This window comes from Martes martes (assembly GCF_963455335.1).
Source record: "Martes martes genome assembly, chromosome: 3".
Taxonomy (NCBI): domain Eukaryota; kingdom Metazoa; phylum Chordata; class Mammalia; order Carnivora; family Mustelidae; genus Martes; species Martes martes.
The window spans coordinates 109,425,313-109,452,895 of record NC_137890.1 but is presented as its reverse complement, the minus strand read 5'-3'; the positions used below and the strand labels follow the sequence as shown (position 1 = coordinate 109,452,895).

Below are 27,583 nucleotides of genomic sequence, written 5' to 3'. Positions count from 1 at the left end.
AAAGTATTAATAATTACCATGTTCTTTTAATAATGGGGGTATCTATTTTTAATCTTAATTAAATTCTAAATGTTAGTTCTTGGGAAAATGATTGCAACTGTCTAAAATTAATTGCTGTACACTTTCACTTGATAAAAAGAAATTTAATCCTTCAAATGGGATATTACAATAAAAGAATGACATCTTTCTTATTAAAACTTATTTTTACCCATAACCCCTTGTGAAGTAAGAAAGTATTGAGATTTCTTCTTTAATGTCTGACATTTTTCAGGTTATTCAATATTTTCATGAAAAACAACATCAGTGATATGGTTGTTTTTTTTTTTTTTTAAGATTTTATTTATTTTTTCGACAAAGAGAGATCACAGGTAGGCAGAGAGGCAGACAGAGAGAGAGAGGAGGAAGCAGGCTCCCCGCCAAGGAGAGAGCCCAGATGCGGGGCTTGATCCTAGGACCTTGGGATCATGACCTGAGCCAAAGGCAGAGGCTTTAACCCTCTGAGCCACCCAGGGGTCCCAACATCAATGATATGTTTTTAATAGAAGAGCCTATGCTACTGTAACTCTTACCCTACTAACTAGATTAAACTTTTGAAAAAAATTGTTAATTTAAATAAAATGATAGAATTCTATTTACCAAAATAATATGTATGAGATAAAGTCTTTCCCCCATATTATCTTCCATTTGAACAATGTGAGCAATGTGAATCCAGGTGACTGACTCCTCAACTAGTCTTGTAAAAATGGTCCAACAAGGGGCACCTGGGTGGCTCAGTCAGTTAAGGATCTACCTTCAGCTCAGGTCATGATCCCAGGGTCCTGGGATGGAGCCCCATGTTGGGACTCTCTGGTCAGCAGGGAGCCTGCTACCCCCTCTCCCTCTTCTGTTCTCCCTGCTTGCTGCTCTCTCTCTTTCTGTCAAATAAATAAATAAATAAATAAAATCTAAAAATAATAATAATAATAATAAAAAGTAAACACTTACAAATGGTCCAACAAGTTTAACTTAGGGATGCATGTGTTTCTCCTGATTCAAGTTCCTATAATTGTTTAATATTGTTTGTAATTGTTTAATACTTTTTTTTAAAAGATTTTATTTATTTATTTGACAGAGATCACAAGTAGCCAGAGAGGGAGGCAGAGAGATAGAGGGAGAAGCAGGCTCCCCACCTAGCAGAGAGCCCAATGCAGGGCTCCATTCCAGGACCCCAGGACCACGACCTGAGCCAAAGGCGGAGGCCCAATGCACTGAGCCACCCAGGCGCCCCAATTGTTTACTACTTTTGAAAGCAACAGAAACAAATGTTAACTGAGCTTTCATTACGAGCCACTGCTCTAAGCAATTGCTTGATTTTTATAAAATAATCTTATGATTTAGATACTATCATTATCCTCACTATACAGATGAGGATACTGAGGTTTCAAGACTCTTGATAAATAGTCTAAAATAACACAAGTGTTAGTTGTTGAAACATAAATGTACATTTAGACCCTTATGATCAAGAATATTCACAAGCAAATGCAAAAATCACCTGGGAGATATATATATATATATATATATATCTTATATATATATAATTAATTATATATATAAATATATATATAATTATATATATAATTAATTATATATATATAAGATATATATATATATATATTTTAAAAAGATTTTATCTATGTGACAGAGATCACAAGCAGGCAGAGAGGCAGGCAGAGAGTGAGAGAGGAAGGGAATCAGGCTCCCCGCCGAGCAGAGAGCCCGACGCGGGGCTCGATCCCAGGACCCTGAGATCATGACCTGAGCCAAAGGCAGAGGCCTTAACCCACTGAGCCACCCAGGCGCCCCTGGGGTATATTTTTTTTAATCAATCAGAGATTCTATAAAAGCAGTTATCCCCCAGATTACTTAAAAAATGCACTTAGGTTTCTGAGTTGTCAGAAATACACAATATTTTTCTTGAAAACTTTTCTACATATTTTTTTTTTACTTTCTCTTTTTTAATAATCTCTGTAATCAATTCCTCTTCTTCAAAGAGCACTGACTGAGGCATCTAATTTAGTAAACTTGGAAAAGCATATTGTTCGTATATCGCACCTTGAATTCTTTATAGACGGAATGGGGATTGTTTATAGTCAAATAAAGAAATGGTGATTTAAAAAAATTCATTCAAGCACAAAATACATCACGAAAAATCTAAGGGAAAGTTAAATTCATTTTAAGACCCCACCATATGGAGCATAGGAAAGACAAAATAAAATACAAAAGGAATGTAATCTAAATGAAATATTGGCATGAATTCTATAAAGCAAATATTCCAAAGCTAATGAAGTAAAATTAAAAACCATTAAATTAGTTTATAAGTAGCTATTATCATGTCAAGCTCATAAATCATTTCTACAAACTGAAATATGAACAATAACAATTAAGATGCAATCTCATTGCACTTGGACTAGAAATTTTAATCTTTTGCCACCAAAAACTAAAAATCAAGCAGGGAGTTCATTTACTTAGAATACATTAACAGAATTCTAAGAGAAGGTTTTGGAAGAGGTCTGATAAATAATAAAAAATAAAGGTTTTAATATGCTTTGTGTTCTTTGAACATCATAAATTTCCTAAAAGGAGTTTCAAATAGGTATTATCAAATGGAAAGCATCGCTTATTATAAAAACATCTTTGAGGCATGATATTCAAATTCAGTAAGAGCAGACCACCAGGGATCCACTGAATATGATTTTGGATGCTAAGAGTTATGAAATGAAATACCCAACTCTCCTTGATCTCCTTAGCAAGACTTTAATGGCAGAATCTCCAGTATGAATCCCTGAATATTTCATGCACTGAATTAATTTAACTTATTCCACAAACCCCTTACCTCTCCTTATCCTGTATCTCACCAAAACAACTTTTCCCACTCTCCTTAATCTACGTTAAAAATGCAGTTCATCACTAGAGCAATTCAGCAAATGAGAAAATTGCATCACAATCTGTTCTAAATAGTACATTTCCACAAAAGACGGCTTACATAATGTCCTTTAATTTGACAATTGATTACCATACATTTAATAATTTTAGTCTGTGTTTAAGAATATAAACCTGACTGAAGTTTTTTTTTTCCTCTTCTTTTTCCTCTTTCTCATCCTCTTCCCCTCCCCCTCCCCCTCCTTCTTCGTTCAGTCCCTTTCTCTTCCATCCCTATCCTTCCTCTTTCTTTCTCTCAGTCAAAGTCATAACTAAAAACTAAATACAATAGTCTTACTGCTTTCATGGCCTCAAAACACGTTTTGAATCAAATTGTTAGAGCATGGCTAAAAAAACATGGAATATTTGGGGTACAGCATAATTGTTTATTCTTAGAAATCTGTAACAGCAACTGGGGATAAATTTGAACGCCTGTCGTCTCATATCGTAATGCCCTGTATAACCTAAGCTCAAGTAAAAGTATATCACCTAAGATCCTCATCAAATAATGATGTTTTGCAGAATCAAAAAGTTCTGCAAAAGTTGTTTTATTCAGAAGTAATGAGAAATTTATTCATTCAAATAGCTTTTATATATTCTTAATTTTCATAATAAAATTTTGGCAGCTGAACTTTAAAAAATATGCATATAGTAGTCCTTTATACTTGAGAAAAGGAAAGAGATGAGGTTATAGTCAAGTTTGTTACAAATCTGTCTGGACTTACCTCTGCTTTACTGCATCCACCTACCACAAAAGGGTGGATGAGGATAAAGGTCACTGAAGTCATCAATATAGTTGACGACACACATATTTCCATCAAACTGGTTTCAGTTTCTAACTTATCCCTAGAGGCAGTCCACCGTATTCTGATGCTTCATTTTTATTGTCTGACAATCAGAGTTTAAAAGCCAGAAGAAATCTTAGCAGATGCCCCATGCCTAATTATTTTTCCCCACAAGGAGAGCTGAAGAGACCTGAATTTGTCAACTTGTCCCATGTGAACAGCCAACGGCTTCCGTCTGTCTTTAAGATAAGAATTGAAATTCCTTATTTGGAACGCAAGGAACTCCATCTTCTGGTCTCCGACTGGGATCCAGGTAAAACCACCCTGCCTTGAACACTCTACCACTGCCTGTTCCCCTCCAGTCTCAGTAAGACTTGGGAGAATTTCTGCAGTCAGCTCAAGTATCCCCTCCTCAACAAAGGTTTCTCCAATCTCTCCTTCCTTTTGCTGGTCACATAGAAAGGACAGTAGGAGCTCATTCATATCTGTATACCCTTTGAACTGGGTACTGTTTTGCCTACAGTAGATCTCAAGAAATGCTTTTTTAGCTGATAAACGAAATAACTACATGACATTTAATTAATGATTTAGCATCCTTCTGCCCAAACATCCAATTAATCCTTCCCCTCTAACCACAAACTTTTTCTATGTCCTGTTGACTCAACTTTCTAATAACTTTTGACTCTATCCTGCTTTTTTCATCCCATTAGCCATGACCATATTTTAGGTAGAGAGCAGCTCACTTCTGTATGACTGCAGACATCCTTTAACTGACATATATGTTTCTGTTCTTGACCTCTTTCAGAGTGCTGCCATCTTTTATAATAGATCCTTAATCCGTACAACTTCTCATCACCTCCTCTGCTACTCTCCTGCTTTGAACTGTGATCCCCTGCCTGCTTTCTGTAATGGCTCCCCAGCTGGTCTTCCAAAGTCTACCCTTACTGTGTGTCCTATAGCCTATTCCCAACAAAGCCACCAGAGGGATCATTTTGCAAGTTGCTGTGTCAAGTCCTATTTCTGGCCAAATGGGAATGGAGCCCGTGTCTTCATATAACCTTGTTTAAGGGCCTACATTTTCTGGACCCCTCTATCTCTCTAATTTCATTTACTAATCTCCAGTTGGCTCAGTCTATTGCAGCCATGCTAGCCACTTTGCTATTCCTCAAATATTCAAGACACATTCATGTCTGAGAGCTTTTACGCTTAGATACTCCCTCTGCCTGGAACTGTCTTCACCAGATAGCTGCTTGACCCAAACCCCACCTCCTTCACCTCTTTATCCAGATTTTATTTTCCCAGTGTGGGCTTTCTTGAACGCCTTTTAAATACGCCATGTTGCCAAGGACTCCACGGATAGTGTTCTCATATCTTCTTTTCCCTCCTGTTTTTCCACGTGTCTAAAGGACTTACCAACTTCAAACACATTAAATAATTTTCCCCTTATTATAGGTATGGTTTGTCTTCTCTTGATGGAATATATATGAGGACAAGCATCTTTGTTTTGTTTGCCCATATATCCCACTTTAAAAATTGCCTGGAATATGTATAAATATATGATGCTCAATAAATATTTATTTAATGACTGTGAAGTTACTACAGGGGCGTTATACAATTGTAAGTCAAAATTCTTCCACAATATTCACTGAAAATACTAACTTCTTTTTATGAACAATCATAGATTTGGGAGGGGGGCGCTCTTCATTTTGGTTGTTCCAAGCTCTATTCACCTAGTATCAGCCGAAGTTGTTTCTCCCAGCCCCCACTGACAGTATCTTCTAGCTAATCAAAGCACCTTAGATGACCAAACACAAACGAGGAAGGGTTTGAATGTACTGAAACTCTGCCTTCAGGGTGGATCCATTGGGTAGGATTTAGGCCTGGTTGCCAGGTACCCAATCTCCCAATCACATTCCCAGGCCGCTCCTCACATCAGCACATTAACACTGCAGAACCACACTGCAGAGTGAGAAGAAAGGCTTGGACACAGAAGCTACAACTGCTGTAGTTCAAGGAGATACTGGAATCCAGACATAACAGTAATTCAGGTACATATAAGGAAGGTGGAGCTGGTGCATAAGAATAAGGATAAGAGAAAGCAGTAGAGTAAGAGATTTAAAACAAAACAAAACAAAAAACAACTGAGAAAAAAAGCAAGAAGGGTGTAATTCCAGGCAGTGGGTGACCAACACATTCGGAGGAAAAGTAAAAGCATAGCTAAGTGACAGAAGAAGATTCGAAGGTGTTAGTGACAAACAAAAATCTCAAAAACTGACAAAATAGGTTGCTTAGCTCGTAAATTGTACATTCATCCCTTGATGCCAGCAATTAGTTGCCAAGAATGACTATTAAAAGGCTCGACATGTCCACAATATTAGGTAAAATATTACCAACTCACTCTAGGTTAGTAGAAAAGATCTTTATCAAATCTTATTTTCTAAAAAAACATTCATCTGTTCACAATTGCTCTGCACTTTCTAAGTTTACTGATTTAATGCTGCTCTGGAAAATAGTATGAGAAGGTATCACGAAACTCAATTTCTTTTCCTCCTCTCATTTGCTCGCTCATCTGTAAATACTGTTTGGAGTGCTTCACTTGGTTCTGTTACATATTCATTACATCTTCAAATCTAACTCAACAGGAGGTTTGTTCCAGTATGTCCAGAGATCTAAGAGTATGACAAGTGTAGTTATAAAATAAAAAAGCACTTCCTGATATCATGAGTTTTGGTTAATGAAAATTATTTCCTAAAGTTTTGGAATAACATGGTATCCTTAAAAGAGCTAAGTCAATTATGTTCCTGGTAGGAAAGCTTTATTAAGAAATAAATCCTTTGAAAATTTTCTGTATGTACTTTCTGGAAATATATTATTATCTTGAAAGACTGGTTTATAATCCTTGGAGGTAATATTGATGTTAGAAGCACAAAAACAGAGAGATGTCTGAATTTAGGACTTCTGAAAGGACCAGTTGCAATGTTGATTAAAATACTCATGAAGGATTTTTTAAATTGTCTGTAGCTAGTTTTCCTGGATATATTTGGTCTTTGTAGAAGCATATGGAAATGCATATTTAATTTGACAGTATTTTGAAAATCATGCCCCCTTCAGAATAACTTGTGAAGTAGAAATGCTTCCATATGCTAGAAGATGGTTTGTCTATTATGCTAAGAGTAAAGAAAGACATATATATATTCAACAACAAAATTTTAAAAAGTATTTTTTGGGGCACTGCAGATTAAGAAAGTAAAGAAAGATCATAAGGACAATGTCAGTCTATCACTTCTTGGCCTTTTGGCTAAGATCAAGTGTAGGACAATGTTACTCTAATCAAAAATTTTAAAATTAATTTATAATCAATTTTTAAGCTCTCACATTGAACACATCAAGATGAATTCTCACAAGGATCACAGGGTCCTTAAAAAAAATAAATAAGGTCATTTTCTGCATAAGTTTCCATGGCTTGTACCAAACTTGTACCAAATCTTCTGAGATCTTGACCAAAGCTGATTGGAGCAGAGATGAGAGCAAGGCATACTCTCTAGACATGGACAGATCATGACAAAGAGAGAGACCTCAACTCTAGAGAAAATGATCATTTCTTCCCAATCAAATCTTCTCCTTTGGCATCGAGAAAACACAAGTAAACAAAGAAAAAAAGAAAACCCATCACATGAGCTCAGACCTTTGTTTGGAACAATATATGACAAGAGTTCTTGTCATCTGTGAAGTTACCAGCCGTCTTGGAAGTACCTGGACCCAATGGGTCTGTGTGTAACGACCAAGTTCCCCGCACTGCCCCGCACAGCAGGTTATCACTGTAGCATGGCTCTTTTGGCAAATCTTCAAGAGCAAGAGAGCTACATGTATGTTTCTCAATTAAGAACAGATAAAAGTTTAGCAACAGTTCTTCATAGTTAATATTAAACAACAACAAAAAACCCTGCAGATTCCAAAGTTCACTTCAGGGGCAAAACTTGCAGTGATTAAAACAAGAGCTGAAGCTCTTTGACAAGTTTTAGTTTTGGTGTCTGAAAGGTTCATTGACCTCATATATCTTCAGAGACACTAGACTGCAATTTTAGAAGAGAAAATAAATTTTAAGATTTCAAAGGGCTCCAATTTCCCCAAATTAATGATTATGTTATCATTATCTGAGAAGAATGATTTGCAAGGAACAATGGCTTTAATGTATCTTTTTATACAGATAATTACTATTTTGGCTTTCCTTTAGAACCAGGATTACTTTATCCCCTGAGCTGAAAAAAATGAGATTATTTACTGAACTTATTTCTAATCATGATCACACCTCACAATATAAATGTTATTTTTATGATCACAGCTTAAATTCACAACACAGAAAAACCACCTAGATAATTTTGCATAGTATAAATTGTCAAGCCCAGAAGATGAGGGATCCTTTTAGAGTTACTAATCTAAAATGGTTTCTGAATGAAGATACGTGTAGGTTGTATGTCATGATTCCATAGATGAGTTTTCCTCAATCAATGTATCATCTCTTGGACTCCTCACAGTGAGGATTTGGGGACTAGGACTTAGTATAACCTAATCCATGAGCGTGTCTTTGAAATTAGGTATGAGCATGAAACAAGCTCGATTTCCCCACTGTTTATAATTTCTAAAATACTGTAGAACAGGAATATAGAGCAATTTTATGATAATAAGCAAACTTTTAAATGTTAAGCCAATGACTCAGATTCCATAAAAATTCTAGTAAAAAGTATAAGGAGGAAATGATCACCTGATATATCCCTTTAAGAAATGTCATTTAAGTAATTGTTCTTTATATTTTCTTAAATATGAAACTAACCAAGTGAAGTCTTTCTCATAGGCAACAATTTCAGCTTTCAAAGTAACAGAGAGTAAATTTATTTGCTTAGTTAACACAGCATTCCATTTAGCAGAGGATTTGTAACTAAATTTCCCCCCACCTTACTCAAGCTTTTCCAAAGCACTTGAGTTAGACATTAATCCCTCCACTGCTCCTATGCAATGTCTGATAAGTCTCCCAGCAATTTTTTTTAAAATTTTTAAAACCATTTCTTTTTTTTTTTTTAAGATTTTATTTATTTATTTGACAGCTAGAGATCACAAGTAGGCAGAGAGGCAGGCAGAGAGAGAGAGGAGGTAGCAGGCTCCCCGCTGAGCAGCAGAGAGCCCGATGTGGGGCTCCATCCCAGGACTCCGGGATCATGACCTGAGCCGAAGGCAGAGGCTTCAGCCCACTGAGCCACCCAGGCGCCCCAGCAATTTTTTTTTTTTAAAGATTTTAATTTATTTGACAGAGAGATAGGGAGAGCAGAAACACAGGCAGGGGGAGAGGGAGAGGAAGAAGCAGGTCTCCCCCCAAGCAGGGAGCCCGACGAGGGGCTTGATCCCACATGACCTGAGCCGCAGGCAGACGCCTGACTGAGTCACCCAGGTGCCCCTCACTTAGCAATTAAGAAGCTGCCTATGGCACATATTCTAACCTTATGTTACCTGTCATTTAAATCATTCATTCAGTTACTAAAATAATTTCTCCAAGTGGATTATAAATTAAAATCATAGCAATATCTTATATTTACTTCCACCTGTGAAAGCTACTTGCACAAAAATATGTGTTGGTTACATCTGTTCATGTCTTCTTAATTGACTCAGGATCATTCTCTTTACATGACAAAGAAACGAGTACCTTAGAAAGGACACTTGTGTTGGAGTAAGATAAAATGGAAGTTTTACCATGTTTAATCCCTGCAATTAGAGAGATATATGGGTATACTGGAACTCTTCATTATTTGATGACCAATGGGAAAAGGCCATTTAAAATAAAATTCACTTTAAGCCAATAACCGTATTTTATAGTAATCAATGGGAAAAATTAAATTTGATTGAGACACTCTCAAAAAATAAGTTTAAAATTATATAAAAATTAGGGGCCCCTGGGTGACTCAGTCAGTTGAACAACAGCCTTCGGCTCCAGTTATGATCCTGGGATTGAGCGCTGCGTCGGGCTCCCTGCTCAGCAGAGCCTGCTTCTCCCTCTCCCCCGCTCATGCTCTCACTCTTGCTCATTGTCTCTCTTTTAAATAAATAAATAAATACTTTAAAAAATTGTATAAAAACTAACTTATAATTTGATAAACTCAAAGTATAATGTGCTAATTGTTAGGAAGAAAAAATAATAAAAGTGTTCATTTTTGGTGTATTTTTAAAAAATATTGAGATAGAAAAATACAAACTTTCATATTACATCTAACTTTTTTGGCATGACCACAGAAATGATCACTTCTATAAAAATTTTTGAAGCATTCAGCATTTCCTTTTAATCCCTGATATTCAAGTCATTTGCTTTTGAAGTACCGTGTCTAATTTCCTCTACTTCATCTGTTACTGGTTCTAACTCTGACAGATTCTCACTGTCCATAGTTTTTTGATTCAGCAGTTCTTCAGTATCACTTGCACCAGGAAATTTTGAATCTCTTGAAACATTTTACTTTACAGTCCATTTTCATTATGTTTTCATTGTGTTATCTGATATTTATAACATTCTATAATCAGCAAAAGACCAAAACTTTTTACAATAATTCATAGATATAGATGAAGGGAAAATTTCCTATTATGAAAATCTTTGCTTTCCGACATTACCATGTATCTTTGGGAACTGGTTTAATGCTTTGATAATCAGAGAATCTTGTAATCTGAAATCAGATTAAAGTAAGAGCTAAAAAGCAAGCAAGTGGCAAAGCTGTGTCTTCTACAAATGCCTACTGTTGAAATCGTGTGTGGATGAGGTATTTCTGGGCTCGGGGACCAAGGGTTGAGGCATTGAGAGAATCAGTGAAAAAGTGAAAGAGCAAACTTTGTAAAATATAGTAGAGTCATCACATAAATTGGAGCAGAAGCAGAAGAAAATGGCACAATGGAAGCTTAGGGCTGTGGGAGGGAAACATCAATGACAAAGGAGATGGCCAAGGATACCTAACATGGCTGAGAAGTCAAAAAGTCGTGGCTAAGAAGTGATCCATGTTAGTACTAAAAACTGAATGTAAGGAACAGACTAAATGGGTAGAACAGATACCCTGGAAGGCGGAGGTCAAATCTGAACTAGAGATTCTGTCAAAACGCTGAGAAATCTATAGATATTGGCCTATCACATTTTACAGGATCTGGAGACATGAATTTACATACTTTGCTGGTGTCACCTACACTTTCTTATTCTCTAGGCTTTAACAAGGAGACCTTATGCAGGTACTAGACAAGGATGTGATAAGTAGTTAATTCCAAAAGGATCACTAAGAAACCAAAACAAGGTTTAAATCATAGGTTAAGTTTTGGATGATGGCATTCTTCAACACTGCCTGGAAAAGTATGTAGAATCAATGTATCAAGTCAGCATTCCCCAGAACAAATGTGCATTAGATGGTCTCCCCTTGTAACATTAATCGTCCAGTTGGGCCAAGCATGGCATATTTCTTCATGCCTCTTTTTATCCTTTCTTAGACGTTCCTGAATATTGTTTGGCATGTCTTCTTCTTCTTCTTTTTTTTAAGTTGCCAAATAAAAATAGTAATAACTTACATCTCTGACTTCTAAAATTTGCCTTAACTATGCACTGAGGTTGTCCAGCCTCTTTGGCTAGTTCTTTTTAACATTCAAATGACTTTTTAAAATAAAGGAGATGACTCAAGCCCTTAATAAAGCCTTAAAAATGACATCTCTATTTATAGGCCTCAATCAAACACCTCTAGCTGACTATGGAAATGTACTGGCGTGATTTAAAATTCTAGCATTTTCATCAAAATTATCAGTATGCTCCATTCTTGGTCACTTAAAAAGGGCAAAAAAAAAAAAAATCCCAGGGGAAACGGACATTTCAAGGGATCTATACATTGGAGTATTTGAAGGTTTGTTATGCCAGCATGGAAAGTGAAGAACAGCCATTGCCTAGTACGCATGGTTTGAATGGATGGGGTAAAAAATAAGCGACAGAAGGAATCTTAGTAGCGCATATGATCCACTCCTGCTCTTATTCTAGTTTCTCAAAAGAAAAAAAAGATGTGTTATGTGTGGTGGGGGGTATTGAACTGCAGTCTATGGACTCTTACAGAACAATCACTTTATGAGATTCAGATATTTTTGAACCCCACAAAATCAAAAAGTATTGATCTAAAGTATACCAGGAAAGTCAACATTTATGAAGTAAAAAAGGAAATCAAAGTATTTAAGTCCTTTTTTTTAGTGACACATTTCTGGTCCTCAAATGCCTACAATTAAAAATATCTCCCTTTATATCTCAGAATGATTATTATTAATTTTATAGACCGAGTTGCAGTCAGCCCTGAAGGGGGAAAAAAAAAAGTAGCATTTACTCACAACCCGTTCTAATTTAGAGTAATTCTTAGCTACAGACAATGTTTAGAATATGACACTGGAATGAGAAAAGGTAGTGATAAACTAGGACAAGGTCAAATGCTAGTTGAGAAAAACAGCTTGAGTTATGATGCTTAATGCAGTGGATTGACTATGGACTGTACTCTTTCTCTTTATTGGCAAAAGGTTCTTGGAAAAAGTCTTAGGTCATCCTTTTGAACAATGGCCAAAATGCCTATTTAAACAAAAAAAAAAAAAAAAGAAGAAGAAGAAGAAGTAGTGAAATTCTTGGTACAGATGTAATTTACCAGTTGCTAATAGAAACATAAGAAATACTTCAAAGTTATACACTGAATACTAAACTTTAGAATGCAGGGCTACATATCCTGGGATCCACTCTCTACACCTGGTGGGTCAGTCGCTTCCATAATGCCCTTCTTCACCACCCTTGATGAACATTTTTGCATTCTGTTTAATCACAAACTTAGACTGCCCCCAATCTTAACTTTGACCTTCATCCTGGTTTCATTTATTTATTGAAGGCTTTGACTACACAATATTGCACTATGAATATGTAGTCAAATAACATAAAAAACCTAATTTAAATATATAAAATTAAAACTTCTTGAGAAAGAATAAACGACTGGATAATGAAATGTCATTTGTATACTATTTATTTGCAATAACATGCTTAGCCACTAGATGTCACCCTTTAAAAAAGCAACAGCGTTTACTCCACAAAGTTTGTTACATTAATAGCAGTTACATCCCACTATTGGGTAGAAGTTGGCTCCACTGGAATTAATTACTTGGGCATGATAGAAAAAGAAGCTTTAACAACAAACACACACCACCAGCTGGGGTTTTCTGTAGAGAGGGCTTCATGAGTCAAGCCTGATTTGAGTCTTGTCAGTCTCCAAAGCCAGAGAGTTAAAATGCGACAACAGATAATAACATATAATTCTCAAAAAATTTAAAAGCAAGGCTCTTGTACAAAGAGCTCATTCAACTTATTAATGAATGAGGAACCAAGAAGATGGTAAGCCCTGTACAAGAGAGAATTTCTGGAATGGAGACTTACACAATCAGTTTCTCAAAGGTCTGCTGAAATGAACTTGGTTATGGATGTAAAACTGTTTAATGTCTTCAAAGTCACAAACCATAACCTCTGAGGTTGTGTTTTCTACTTAAGAGAAATGATCTCTACTATGTCTACTAGTCCAAAGTCTACTAGTTAACATCCAGTGAAGCAACAAACAATTTAGCTTCCATGAAGGACCACAAATAATGCTTAAACCACTGTGCTTAGCACTTTACATGTGCATTATCCTGTTTTAGTCTCAGAATCATTGCCTATGAGGTAGATGTTGGTATGACCTGTATATAAAGGCTACAACACCGAGAGATCAAGGAACATTCTTCAGGGTATAGACGAGCGAGTGATCAAGGAGTAATATGAAGTTGTTCCGTCTATATAGTCTTTCTCCTGGGACCAAAGATTTAACACATACAGTGTTCTAGAGGATGTCGGGATTCTGCCCACTACAACCCCTCCCCCTCTCCTGTTCCTCATCCACGAAGGGTAAATAGTGATAAAAGAACTCTCAAATGCAACAGACATTATCTCTAAGATTGGAATTTAACTGCTGATCCTTACATTCTTGAGAATTTATGTAGATTATGTACATATCCCCCAACTACTCCACCAGCTTGTCTTTGGGTTGATGTAATATGTCAGATCCTTTATTCCAACTTAAACAAGAGGAGAGTGGGAAATGTGAGTAGTGAGGCTTATCCAAAGGAAGAAATATCCTATATACTGTCTACATGGCAAACAATTATGCTAGGTAAAACACCATCAGCAGGGGTTGCTAAAAATGAGAAAGAGACCTTTTAAGATAGGCATGGCACTCCTATAACACAGTAATGCTTTATGCTCTTTTCAGAGAATTTGGGACATGGGGAGAAATGTAATGTACTGACAGTGTATTTGTGGAAGATGTCTTCCTGCCAAAATACCTGTCTAAAGAAAATGCTCTATTTAATTTTAAAACTTTTTAAAATCTTGAAGAAATTTTCAACATGATTAAATGATCTGTAGCAAATTATCTTAAATTTCTTGGATTTATATGTGTAAAACCTCAGAAATGTGAGGTGCTAGAAGTTTTATTACTAATTCAGCTTCAATTCTTGTCAAGATTATACCACTCAGCCAGTGGCTGAAAAGATTCAGAAAACTAATCAAACATTATTATATTACCTATTATGAGTCTAGACAGTCTTCATCACACACACTCTGACACAACAACTATGAAAGGAGCTTTTTGCAGAATATTATTTCTGTATCTCCATACCGGATAAAAACAAACGTACAAGTTCCCCAGTCAAATAAAAATGTATGTCTGTGTTAATAGATCACATTTGCATTTATACTTGCTCTAAAAAAATGAAAAAGTTATATAAAGTAGAAAAGTATTGCTTTTCATACAGTCAGCCTGTGTTGTTCGGTGTTCAGCTTCTTCAGTTTTCATGGATTATAAAATCTTTTAGGACAGAAGATAATCCTTACAAGGCTATCGTATAATGTTTCTAGCTTTAAAGGTAGATGTAATTTTAATAATAACATACCACATTTAAGGCTCGATTAGGCATAGCTCTGGTTGCCTTTGATTTATTCATCAATGTGAGGAATCTGAAATTTTCTGAAGTCTAATTTTTGAACAAAAATAAGTCGTCTCTTTGCATTAAACCATCTGCTCCACATGATTACAGTGACTCATTTTTAGCATTGAAGCTTCCCTTTTTGTGATTAAATTTCTGTTCAACCAACTGGACTCTTTGAAAAGCATTTATTTCTGATAAAGTGCATCATTGTTACTAGAGTAATAATTATAATCAATCCAGATTCTTACTGGATACCACCTTAATGAACTCATATAAATTTAGCATATTATTAATGCAAATTAATTTATTCATCACCGAAGAATGTAAAGATGGTACTCACGCAGGTTTAACTGTATGGGCATGCTTTTCATGGACAAAGGCACCAGCAAGACCTCCTGCTCCTGAGTTTAAATACTGGATTGAAAAGAAATTAAATTGTATGACAGAAATAAATAATGAAATCATTTGATTTTTTTTGTTACGAAACCAACTTTTGACCAGCTCAAAATGTATGATTATTTGAGCTTTTATAAAAAAACAGAATTTTGCATCACCTTATTCAAAGAAAAAAAAATAAACATAGCATTATCAATTGAGAATAAATACCTATTACTTACCTGGCCAAATTTTGCCAATTAATAGATACAGTTCCAATGAAGTCTATCTAATTAAATTTGTTTATTCATTTCAATTATTTTGTCACAAAATATTTAAATAATAGAAAAGCATATTTTAAAAACACTAAGTTAAAATAAAATTGGTTTCAGGGGCACCCAGGTGGCTCAGTCATTAAGTGTCTGCCTTTGGCTCAGGCCATGATCCCAAGGTCCTGGGATGGAGCCCCACATCCTGCTTCCTGTTTGGTGGGAAGCTTGCTTCTTCCTCTCCCACTCCCCCTACTTGTGTTCCCTCTTCACTGTCTCTCTCTGTCAAATAAGTAAATAAAATCTTAAAAAATAAAAAAATAAAAAAATGAAATTGGCTTCATTTCCATGATTCCTGTCAATTGTCTTCAGATGTCAGTAACAAGTTGATTCCATAGTAATTATCTTTACATAGTAGAAATTTCACAACATTATTAACAAAAAACTAAGAACCTAATCAATTTGAATTAAGTTCTAAATGTGGAGTTCCCCCCACCCTATCTCCTGACTTCTATAGCAACCAGGTAATTGAAAGAATAAGTCCTCTACAGTGGATGAAAATACCTGATTTTAATTAATTATTATACTACTGTATCATATGACTTTGTAATGAACTAAAATTAGAAAAAGCAGTAATGAAAGCAATGGAGGAAGTAACTCAAATGGTTAAAACTGGCCACTGAGCCAGTATTTCATTTAGATCAATGTCAATGTGTGATAAAAGGATGTAAATATATTAAGTAATTTGTACCTTGTAGGAGCACCAGCAGGCAAAATCAACTCCCCAGTCATGTAAGTGGAGTTCAACATTTCCAACTGCATGTGCTAGATCAAAGCCAACGAAACACCCCTGGGGAAGGACATAAGAACAAGTTTTAAATCTGCTTAATGATTAGAAATAGTAAGAATAAATATCTCTAAGAAAATCTGACAAACGATTGTACTATAACTATAGTTTATTCTTTGGTGCAGTGGTTCACAATGTCTGAACCACAAAACACTGGGCATTTCCAAGATCCTTTTAGGTCGAAATAGTTTTCGTAATATGAAGACACTTTCCACCTTCATCACTGTGTTGACATTTGCACTGATAATGCAAAAGCAGTTATGGGAAAACTGCTGGCAGGTTAGTACAAATCAAGGCAGCAGCATCAAATTACACTAGCAGTTACTGCAGGTCAAGACCATTTAGTTGCAGGGGGAAATAAGACAGTTTCACTTAAAGATCTCCTTGAAAGGCTGTAAAAATGATTAATTTGTTTTAGATCTCAATGCCTTAATTCTCGTATGTTTAAGGTTTAATATGGGAGTATGCATAAAACATTTGACCACATTCTGAAGTAAGACAGTTGCCTCAAAATAATGTACTCATGCAATTATTTGAGTTGCAAGCTGAACTAGCCACTTTTACTTCACAGAGAATGATTTTTTGCATCAAAAAACAACTGAAAGACAAACAACAGTAACTCACACTTGGCTGTTTGACAGACATTCTTCTGAAAATGAATGAAATGAGTCCGTCAATTCAAGGAAAACAACTCAGTCTTTGTTGCCAATGGAAAAAAAAAGTAGTTTCCAAGAGAAATTAGGTTTTTGAAAATTTGTATCCACTTTTATGAGGATGACCATTTCCCAATATTTAAAGATATTTCTGATGAGTTTAGTAGTAATACATAATTTTTAAAACAATATATAATGAACTATGTAGATATTTGGAAAAAATGAGCTAATGTTTTTTCAAATAACCAATGTTTGATGTTACATATCACACATGGATAGAAGATCTATTCAGAGTGCAAAACTAACCAATGGATTTTAATGTAACAAAGTACAGAAAGCTCAGTAATTTGGTTTCACATTGCCTATCACTTGTCAAATTCTGGTACAGTATCAAACAATATTCATGATAAACAGTGAAGCCAATAGAATACTTCCGCTTTTTCTGACTATCGGCATGAGGACTAATTTTCTTCATGCTTCATGAAGAAAAAAAAAGGAGGAAGAGATTGAATACAGAAGCAGATAAAGAAAGCCAGCTGTCTTCTATTAAGCCAAACAATAAAGAGATTTCCCAAATATACAACTTTCTTTTTGTTTTAGAAAATATGGCTTTGTTTCCCTAACAGCATATTATTTAATATGTAATGTGCTTGTAATTGTTGCTCTAAATAAATGAATAAACATATTTACCTACAAATATAGTAAATATATATAAACACAGTATCAAAACCTCTTTGAGGTCCTCAGCGATTTTTAAGTGTGTAGAAAGGTTTTTGTTACTAAAAAGTTTGAGAATCATCTCTGCTTTAGTGTAGCCTACTTACCTGATGAATAGTAGTTTTCGGTTATCACTAAGCCCACATCATGCTCACATTTAATTAATTCAAGTATATACAAACTAGGGTAAATTGCCCTAATGGTTCCCATTCTTGTATCCTAGTTCTTTTGCCATGTAATTTTTCAGTTCTTCCCACTGTGGACAAGATACAGTTCTCTGCCCTTGGGATTAGCCAGGTGATGTATTGTGACCAATGGAATGTTAGCCCATCTAATACAAGCAGAGATTCCGAGGGACTTGAGTGATTAGATAAGGCTCCATCTCTCCTGCCCTCTGCCATCTCCGTAACAAGCACAGGCTTAGCCAACCTTTTGGCTCAGATGGAAGATGAAAGAAAAGGGGATCAAAGTCACCCACACCTGAGCTCAGCTTGGATCAGCTAGTCTCCCCGCCTCCCCTAGTTGGCCAGAGATGCATGACTGAGTTCAGTCAAGAGCGGCAGATCTCTGCGACTAAGTATTGCCTAGATGAGATGACACAAAGATGACCAAATAAAAATGCTGTTGATGACTCTACACTGTGTTCTCCCTACATACTGACTTGAGACACTAACAGGTTCTTACTGACTCTTAGTTCTTCACTTGTTTACATGATCCAAATGTTTTGTGTATCTGCCTAGTAGAATTCAATTTTAGAAACTAAGCCTCTGTCTCCATTAAGTTCCCAGAAGGACAACCTGAAGCAATAGATTTTATTACCCAAATTGTACCAAGTAGTAACTTTTCACTTAAGTGGCTTACCATTAAAACCTCTAACTTTCTGTGAACCAAAATGTTAAAAGTTTTACTTAGAAATATAGTGACTTATTCCATATTAAGACAATTTTGTACTTAAACATGAATTTTTTAAAAAATCCCTGATCAATAAATGGGGTGATAGTTCACCCTGCAAAAATGTTTTACCTGTGAGCTTTTCTATTTTTAGCTTACTAAGTGCATATACAGTTACATTTTCAAAACTTTACATTTCCTCCAAGTTTGAAGAAACATGCATATTGATTGAAATTGTTGAAGTAAATAATTGCAGAGGGACCAATTTTAGATTGTTCTAATACCTCTTAAGAATAACTAACCTCAAACTGCTATTACAGGTACTTTCCGTGCATAGAGGGATGCAAACTATGACCTGTTTTTAATGAATGAAGTTGTATTTGAACAAAACTAGTTTCATTTGTTTAAATATCATCTATGACAACTTTTGAGTAATTTGTTTCAACAGAGACCATAATGGGTCACAAAATTAAAAATATTTACTATCTTGCTCATTACAGAAAAGATTTGATGATCCTTAAACTACAACATTAGTCTCATAAAGAAAACACAGTATACTGAAGAGTCAATTAAAAACCTTACTCCTTATGATGTGGACAGAGCTAGTTATCTCATAGAAGAAAGAGTTCTTACCAGTACAAGAATCTGATTTTGTGGGGTTTTTTGGGGGTGGGGGGTGGGGAATGAATTCATACTTCGTTTCTCACAGAAAAAAATGAGCAATACAGGTCATAAAAATAAAACAGATGCTCTGTGCTAACGTAAGTTTTGAGAGTGACAGGAAAGAATCTATCAAGATTTAGAGATCAAGATCTGGGTTTGCAAACTAATGTTTGGGTTCAATAAACACACACAGAGATTTGTTTCTATTTTCACATACATTTTAATATTGAAATTCAACTTAGAAGAAAATAGATTTCCAAATTAAAATCTTTTTTTCTTGCCATCATTACTAATAAAGGCAATGACGTTTGTTTTTTCCATTTTTCCCATTTTTATCTGTTCTTAAAACTCAACTTAGAAAACTTAAGGAATAGAAAAGGAAGCATTTTTATTTTGTTATCCATTACTTGTAAAGAATGGCGCAATGAAGAAGCCATTTAACTTCAACCTACCATATCTCATTATCACAAGTCCTGTAGTCACATCAGTGGTACCCCATTAAAAAAAAACACTGGGAGCTCTTACTGTATGTTTTAATGTATGTACAATTCTTTCCCCATGGATGGCAGAAACATAAATTATTAAAATGTAACTGTTTTGAGGAAAGGACCAGAAGATACAAACTTGAATGAGACCACCATGAAGTGATTTTACGAAAGTTTCACTAGATGGCAGCATCTTAAAAATAACGGAAACACAAACACTTCTCCAAAACCTCTCTGCAGCCATCCAGTTAATATTTTCATTATTTTACCTCTTTAAGAGTAGGTAGAAAAACAATATGAATAGGCGGAAACAGAAACTCCACGTCTGAGTGCCTACTTTATGCAATTTTTAAAATAAAAATCAAATATTTTTCAGTAAACTTGTATTAAAATCATCCACAAGAGCTCACAATCATACTGACACAACCAAGTACAAGCACAGCAGTGGTCGGCCACCACGTTGCCTCACTTTGTAGTCAATCTCCAGACCACTGCGGTAATCTAACCATTATGAACACTTCCAGCCTGCCTCCCTCCAATGAACTTGCTAATTCGCACTTTTGACTAAGACTCCTTACGTCCCTTCAAAGAACCCCATTAGCTTCAGAATGTAACGCACTTTCCTTAGTACCTGGTCCTTTACAGTTTTCTTGTCTCAGGTGCCCCTTACCTACCTCCCTTTATTTGCAAAAACCTTTCTCTGTCTGAGGGTATTCTTTCCCTCCTCACTTTGTATGGGTATCTCAGGTTTTGATTATAAGATAACTTCTAGGGGCACTTGGGTGGCTCAATCCTTAAGCCTCTGCCTGCAGCTCAGGTCATGATCCCAGAGTCCTGTCCTGGAATTGAGCCACATCCACTCCCTGCTGGGAGGGAAGCCTGCTTCTCCCTCTCCTACTCCCCCTGCTTGTGTTCCCTCTCTCACTGTCTCTCTCTCTGTCAAATAAATAAAATCTTTTAAAAAAATAAAAATAAGAAATTAAAAAAAGATAACTTCTATGAAAGATTCCTTTGTCAAACTCTCCCTTCTATCTTATCAATAGCTGTTTGCATAGATCTCTTGTAGCAATTTTCCAATCTTATTGTCTTCTACTTTTACATGATATTGACTTAAATAATTGCTGAATATAAATAAGTAAATGAATTTAAAAAGGTCATATAATTGTCAATAAATATTCTCTAAACTGATGATTAATTTTAAAGATTATCATTTGAAGCCCTTTCTTCCTGTTGCAATTTTATGGTATAAGCAATTTATTCAGACTTGGCATCTTTTATTTATTTATTTATTTATTTGACAGATAGAGAGATCACAAGTAGGCAGAGAGGCAGGCAGGGAGAGAGAGAGGAGGAAGCAGGCTCCCTGCTGAGCAGAGATCCCGATGCGGGGCTTGATCCCGATGCGGGGCTTGATCCCAGGACCCTGAGATCACGACCTGAGCCGAAGGCAGAGGCTTAACATACTGAGCCACCCAGGCACTCCTGGTCTTGGCATCTTTTAAAACGAAGTTTCCTGGACAGTTAACAGTAGTCAAAAATATGTTCAAAAGCCCTCTCGATAAAACAAGGAATATCATGTGTTTTTTCCCTTGCCATCTTCTCTAGCATAATACGAACATTTTTCTAACCACTGGAATAACACACACAGCCTGTGCATATTATTCTTCTATTTTAATAGATTTTTATTATATCTATTTATTATTAAATCTTAATAGATTTTTATTATATTCTATTTTAATAGATTTTTATTATATATATTTATAATATTTCTTAATAGATTTTTATTATATTCTATTTTAATAGATTTTTATTATATATATTTACAATATTTATTATATTATATTATATTATATTATATTTATTATATTATTATTATATTATATTATGGATTTCCATGTGAAGGGGTAGCTTACTGTCTCTCAACTTTGATTCATTATTTATTAAAATGAAACATGGAATAATACACATTAATTTTTTTACTGATAACTATTCATGCAGACTGACTTTAGACTGACATTATTAGTTTGTTCTTCACCAAAAAAAAAAAAAAATCCCATAAATTATGAAGACCATCAATAAGTAGAAGACTTGGTGTGAAAAGGTTAATTATATAAGATAAGGTATTTGTGGGTGTACACAGAGCTGACAGTTAGCAGCTATCATTGGTGTGCTCATATAATTGCTAGGTAATAAAATACTAAAGGTGAGCAAAGAACATTTGTCCTGAGCCACTTGATTAATCACCCATGGTTGTAGGTCCCATGACCTCTGGGAGATGCCTGCAGGAGATGCTTGCCAGCTAGCCTGTGGCCATTCATACATACCAGCCTCTGCATGTTCCCTATAGAGTGCATATCCAAACACCAGTGGATGCCCTTGGCAGTGGCACTGGCATCATGATGGGTAAACTGCAGATGCCTGTGAGTTCCTTTGAGGCTAGTAATGTATACTAGTAATGAGAATGTGACCTTCCCATGGCTGTTTGTAGGAACTACAGCTTTCACACCATATCAGTCGGTCTTTAAATATTGTGAGTATATAAAATCCATAGGAAACAAAGAACTACAGTGCTGTATCTGGACAATGTTACCTTAAAATGAAAAACTGATGGGAAACTTTAAGGCAAGTGAAAAAAGAAAAAGTTATAGGAGCATGTGTGTGAGTGAGTGAATGTGTATGTGTGTTTGTGTGTGTTGGTCAACCCTATAGAGATGGTAGGAACAAACAGTGGATTAACAGTAATAGGTGAGCCAGTTAGCTCTGATCTTGGCATTCCCCAAAGAAGTTCAAAATTAGGGAGGAAGGTGGGAACAAAGAGGAAGATGAAAGCTGGTAGGTTTTCTTGACATAGTCTTGAAGCACTGAAATTTTCCAAAATTCATAGAAGTGCTGTGATTCAAAAGCACACATAGATGCTAAGTTAAAATCATCATCATTATCATCATAATACTCAGTAAAGATCTCTGTAAGAGGTGCCTCACTATCTCTGTAAATATTTCAGAGTGAATTTTTATTCTGAAAGTCTTTCATCCAGCCTAAATTTATTAGGCTCTTCAAATATCCTTCTCATTTCTTTTCATACGAAAGGGTTCAGAACATATGTCCCCAAATTGTGCCACACTGGCATGTGGATTATTTTGAGCCAAAGGCAAGCAAACTCTGCAGGCTTAAATTTTTACCCCTCTCTTCACCACCTAGGAGAATCTAAATTGGGGGTCTTTCTCAGAATAGGAGTTATTACCAGAGATAAATCTTACCTGAATGACCCATCAGTATGTCAGCGCAAACATTTAAACATCATCAAACATATGTTCACATTGCACTGTGAATTGCCTACTCCCCTTTGAAGCTCCAGGCCTCTATCCAGTTCCTTAGTTATGGATGGCATATATACCTCACTTTACTTTTCTCTTTGAACCTCTCATGCATGTAAGGTTCCCATATGTACAAAATCAAATCTGATTTTCTGTTAGCCTGTCTCACGTCAATTTTATTGTTAGACCAGCGAAAAGAATCTTTTGAGGGTAGAGGAAATTTCCCTCCCCAAAGTACCAATTATTACTCACATTTGTGTAGAGCACTATTGTAGACACTTAAGATTCATCCTTTTAGCTAGACTTTCTTGAAGTGGATATTGATGCAACTGACAAATCTGGAGATGAGAAATAGGCGGTAGGGAACATTGAAGCACTTTGTTAATGAAATTTAAGAATAATGTGTTAGTTAAGAAGATAGAAGACAGAGCCAACAGCTATGTGGAGAGAAAGAGTAAAGGATTTAGGACAGAGAAAAGGCAAAAAGATCTTGAGACTCTAAAGTGTTGTGTAATTTGCAGGTGAAAATGTCTTACTATAACAAAGAGTGCGCTTTCAAGAGTGAATTTCGGCTATTTCTTATACTGGAAGAAAACCAGCAATTGTCATCTCTATTTATTGTCACAAATAAGTATAAAACTGAAGCGAAAAAACAAAACAAATTGAGTAGTACTGTTCTCTTCTGGAGTCTTTCTCCAGCTGGCAAGGACCTCACACAAAATAGTTTGTTTGACTTATTTCAGATACTCAAGATGGGAAAAATAGCTCAAGGTAATTTTTCAAGCTTAATGTAGTTCATTTAATATTTAATGATTTAATGGAGCAGTCTGCATGTCCTAAGTGTGTCAAAGAATAGAAATGGAATTTTTAAAAGAACTCAAAATTTACAAAACATGTTTTGATTTTTTAGAACACCTATCCATTATAAATAACTCTTACAAATTTTCTGATTCTATTTAAATGGGGATACAGTTATGCTTTTTATGTAGTATGCGATCCATAAAATTCACCTGATCAATTCTTGTTGACGTGCATGAATTATTCATTCACTGACCAAACAGGTGCATATTTAAAGGTAAGTGATTATATGCAAAGCACTAGCATGTGTCTGTGAAGTTTATAGGGTCCACTCTCAAAAAGTCATTGAGCACTCTGCTGATGTAAGCTTCAGAAATAATTATAAGATAGTCCAAAAGCTGGCTGATAATACATTTTCCTTCATGTTACAAAAATACAACAAAAAGACAGATTTCGCCTGACACAGAGGAGCAAGAAAATCTTGATGATGAAGATCAAGGGCCACACACTCATTTCTCCATAGGAGTTAGTCGAGACGTACGTGAGATGGGCCATAAGAAGTACTCCATTTTATCCTTTCTTGTAATATAAGCATCAATATGTATGCCAGCTGTCACTGCTTCGGCTCCAGGTACAGGCAGGAGTTGTGTGAAGAACTCAAATCCCATTACATGGGAAGCACCATCAGCCAACCTTGCCACTCATTCTACAGGAATGATGACCCGGTATTGTCAACCTTCTAATTTTTTAGAAGATACCTGAAACTAGGAATTTTTAAGTAAAACCTTTTTTATTTTTCATTGTTGGCATGTGATAATTTTATCTTAAATATACCATGTTTGCGTTTAGAAAGACGGCTAGACAAAGTAAATCTCTAGGACAGGCTGTAACCTGTGAAGTGCGCAGTGGTTAGGCTGGAGGAACAGAATCTTCCCATGTGGGGATTCTAAGAGGAGGGGAGGTTAAGAACAAAGGCCATGAAGACAGGAAGTATGCCATCTGGGTAGGAAACAGGAAACATTTGGTTTTGCTGAAACGAGTTATGTGAAGTAGAGCAAAAGCGAAAATACTGATAATTTAGGTATATGCAAAATCATAAAGGCTCAAGTGATTTGGATTTTATTTCACAAATGATAGAAGAACAGTGGTCATCATGTGGGACAACCATGAGGCAGGGCATCTAATAGGAGATACACAGATCTAATCACAGCATTACCAGATACAGGCAGTTGACTTTTTGAATGTGTGACATTTAATCAACATTTACTTATCTTTTTATCTACCTCTCTTGTTAAAGTGAATTTAAAGCAGCTCTTTAATTTAACCATCATAAGGTAATACCTATACTGAGAGCCCCATTTAGATGTAAAATGAAAGCACAATTTTTCATATGTTCTAGTCATTACTGTGTCAATTTCCATGGCAAATTTCTCAACTAGATTTACTCATATATTTAAATTTACATACATACTTGATAATATTGCAAAGGAGTCTATAGGATAATTGCTGAAGACATCATTCTTAAATTTCTTCTCTTGAAGCTTATTTTTATACACAGTGTGACAGTCACCTTATTTGTTCACCACCTTACTTAAGATAATTTGCTAAGAAAATCAGCATTTTTCTCTTGACCTCAACTAAGTTTGATATTCCTAATCTTGTTTGAACAAATAATTTAACTGATTAAAGAAGAGGATCATGAAAGAGGACATTAAGAGAAATCTTTCACATTTTATTTGGGATTTTTTTTTCTTTTTCTGCTTCAGGATATTTTGAAATTCTACTTTCATTGCCATGAGGCACGAAACTGACTTTCCATTTCTTACGGTAGTTAGTGAATACATTAGAACTAGTCTATATATTTCATGTTGGAACACTTCCATTTTTTCAGTTAACAAAGACTTCCATTACCCTTCCTTTGACTAATCAAGTGGTATGAAAAATGGGATACTGGAGAAAGTAGCCTGGGTCGTAGAGGACTGAAATATTCTATAAAATGCATATCACCTACAGGATAAGAAAAAAAAAACCAAAAACCTAAGTGCAGTATTTCATTTGGGGGCTGTAGGTTTGAATGAAACTAGATCTGGAAAAATAGTTACATACTGTGGCCCTGATGAGAGTGGTTAGTGAAGCAACAATCATGACTGGCCATGGCGAGGCTTGCTTTTGCCAGGTCAGTGATTCTAAAGTAACATGAGTCCAAAAATTCCTCTTTTATTAAGAATTCATCAGTCTTTCTCACACAGTCTATCTAATGAAAATCTTGAATTAAATAAAATATCTGATGAAAATTTCTTAAAAACAGCTCAAAAGTTTTAGATTCTTGGGTACTGATCCTTACCAACGTACTTTGACTTATTGATTCCAGGATCCAACCTGGAGGAATTTAAGACTGCAGATAGAGTTTACTGTATGTTTTTTAACAGAATAACCCTTCATTATCCTCAAAGTAAAGGATGTTTAGTTGATGGGGCGTTTCGCCTAAATTCTAGGTCATTTTCTTTCCTTTTTCTCTATCTCTGTGTCTGTATCTACACCCATCGCCTCTCTATTACCCTTGGATTCTATGAACAGCTAAATCTGGGTGAAACCGCAGGAGCTCAATGTAGATGCTTAATTTCTGATGTTTATATAAAACCTGTCTTGATGGAGATAATAAAGTTAAATAAAAATGACTTCCATGAGAGTGCAGAAAAAATAGTTCATGTGGTATGAGATAAATCTGTTATCTGGTACCCCATGCGGAACTGTATCATGAGAGAGATTTTTCAAATTCTTGCACAGCAACGGCAACTGCCTCTTAACTTCTGCCCATTTTTATCCCATTCTTGTCGGCAGAAAATTTCTTTTAAAAATAAAAACAAAATGCAGTTTCTTTACTATCTCAAAGCTTTCAGTGGCTCTCTGTGGGTCTTTAGGGAAAAGCTCAAGACTAAGTAAGCTTAGGAAGCCCTTCTTACCTTTGTCTGCCTTAGAGATTCCTTTCTTGTCATACCTTTCCTAAAGTTATACATTCTTTCTACAATCAAATCATACTAAAATATTTGCTTTCTTGTAATCCAATCAATTTTTTAAAGCTGTCTAGAATGGCCCTACCACACAGCTAGGCACCTGGAGGAGATTTTACCTGTTTAACTCCTACCCATAATTCTAGAATTGGCTCAAGTCTCTTCTTCTCTAAAAAGGTCACTTTGACATTCCAGGCTAAACTAGGTGTTCTTATTTGGACCTCCATTGTTTTAATGTACTAAAATATTTACTGATAAAAAGAATGAAAGAAAGATCCAAATGCATGTCTCATTCTACTATAAAAAGTATGGAGACAAAGATTCTTTTTATGCACTGATGAGAAGATCCTATTGGGTGAAATGGCAGTGACTTTAATAGAATAACTGTACTCATTACAATTTCTAGTATATATTTCTTAATATTGAAAATTCTCATATCAACCTTTTGGAAAACATTAATTTTTACACATTAAAAATTCATACAATATGCCAATTTATACTATAGTTACATACAAACATATTTGGTACTAATTTTTCCCAGCTGATCCATTGCTCAAGTCCCATGCAAGTGTTCTTCGTTGTTGTTTTTTAATATTTTTTAAAGAGAGAGAGCATATGAGTGGTGGGGACAGGCAAAGGGAAAGGGGGAAGTAGGCTCCCTGCTGAGGAAGAAGGGAGCCTGATGCAGGGCTCCATCCCAGGACTCTGGGATTATGTCCTGAGCCAAAGGCAGACGTTTAACTGACTGAGCCACCCAGGAACTCCTTGTATTGTTGATAT

At 35.6% G+C, this 27,583-nt stretch overlaps 1 protein-coding gene across 1 annotated transcript in view; it reads right to left on the bottom strand.

Annotated features, from left to right (window-relative positions):
• Positions 1 to 27,583, bottom strand: part of KYNU (kynureninase) — a 110,228-nt gene that overhangs the window by 24,871 nt on the left and 57,774 nt on the right. Inside the window, exons 9-10 of the mRNA XM_080799321.1 lie at positions 16,176 to 16,274; positions 15,121 to 15,194 (exon numbers count right to left, since the gene is read on the bottom strand). Coding sequence (XP_080655447.1) covers positions 15,121 to 15,194; positions 16,176 to 16,274 — 173 coding nt within the window. The remainder of the gene's footprint in view (positions 1 to 15,120; positions 15,195 to 16,175; positions 16,275 to 27,583) is intronic.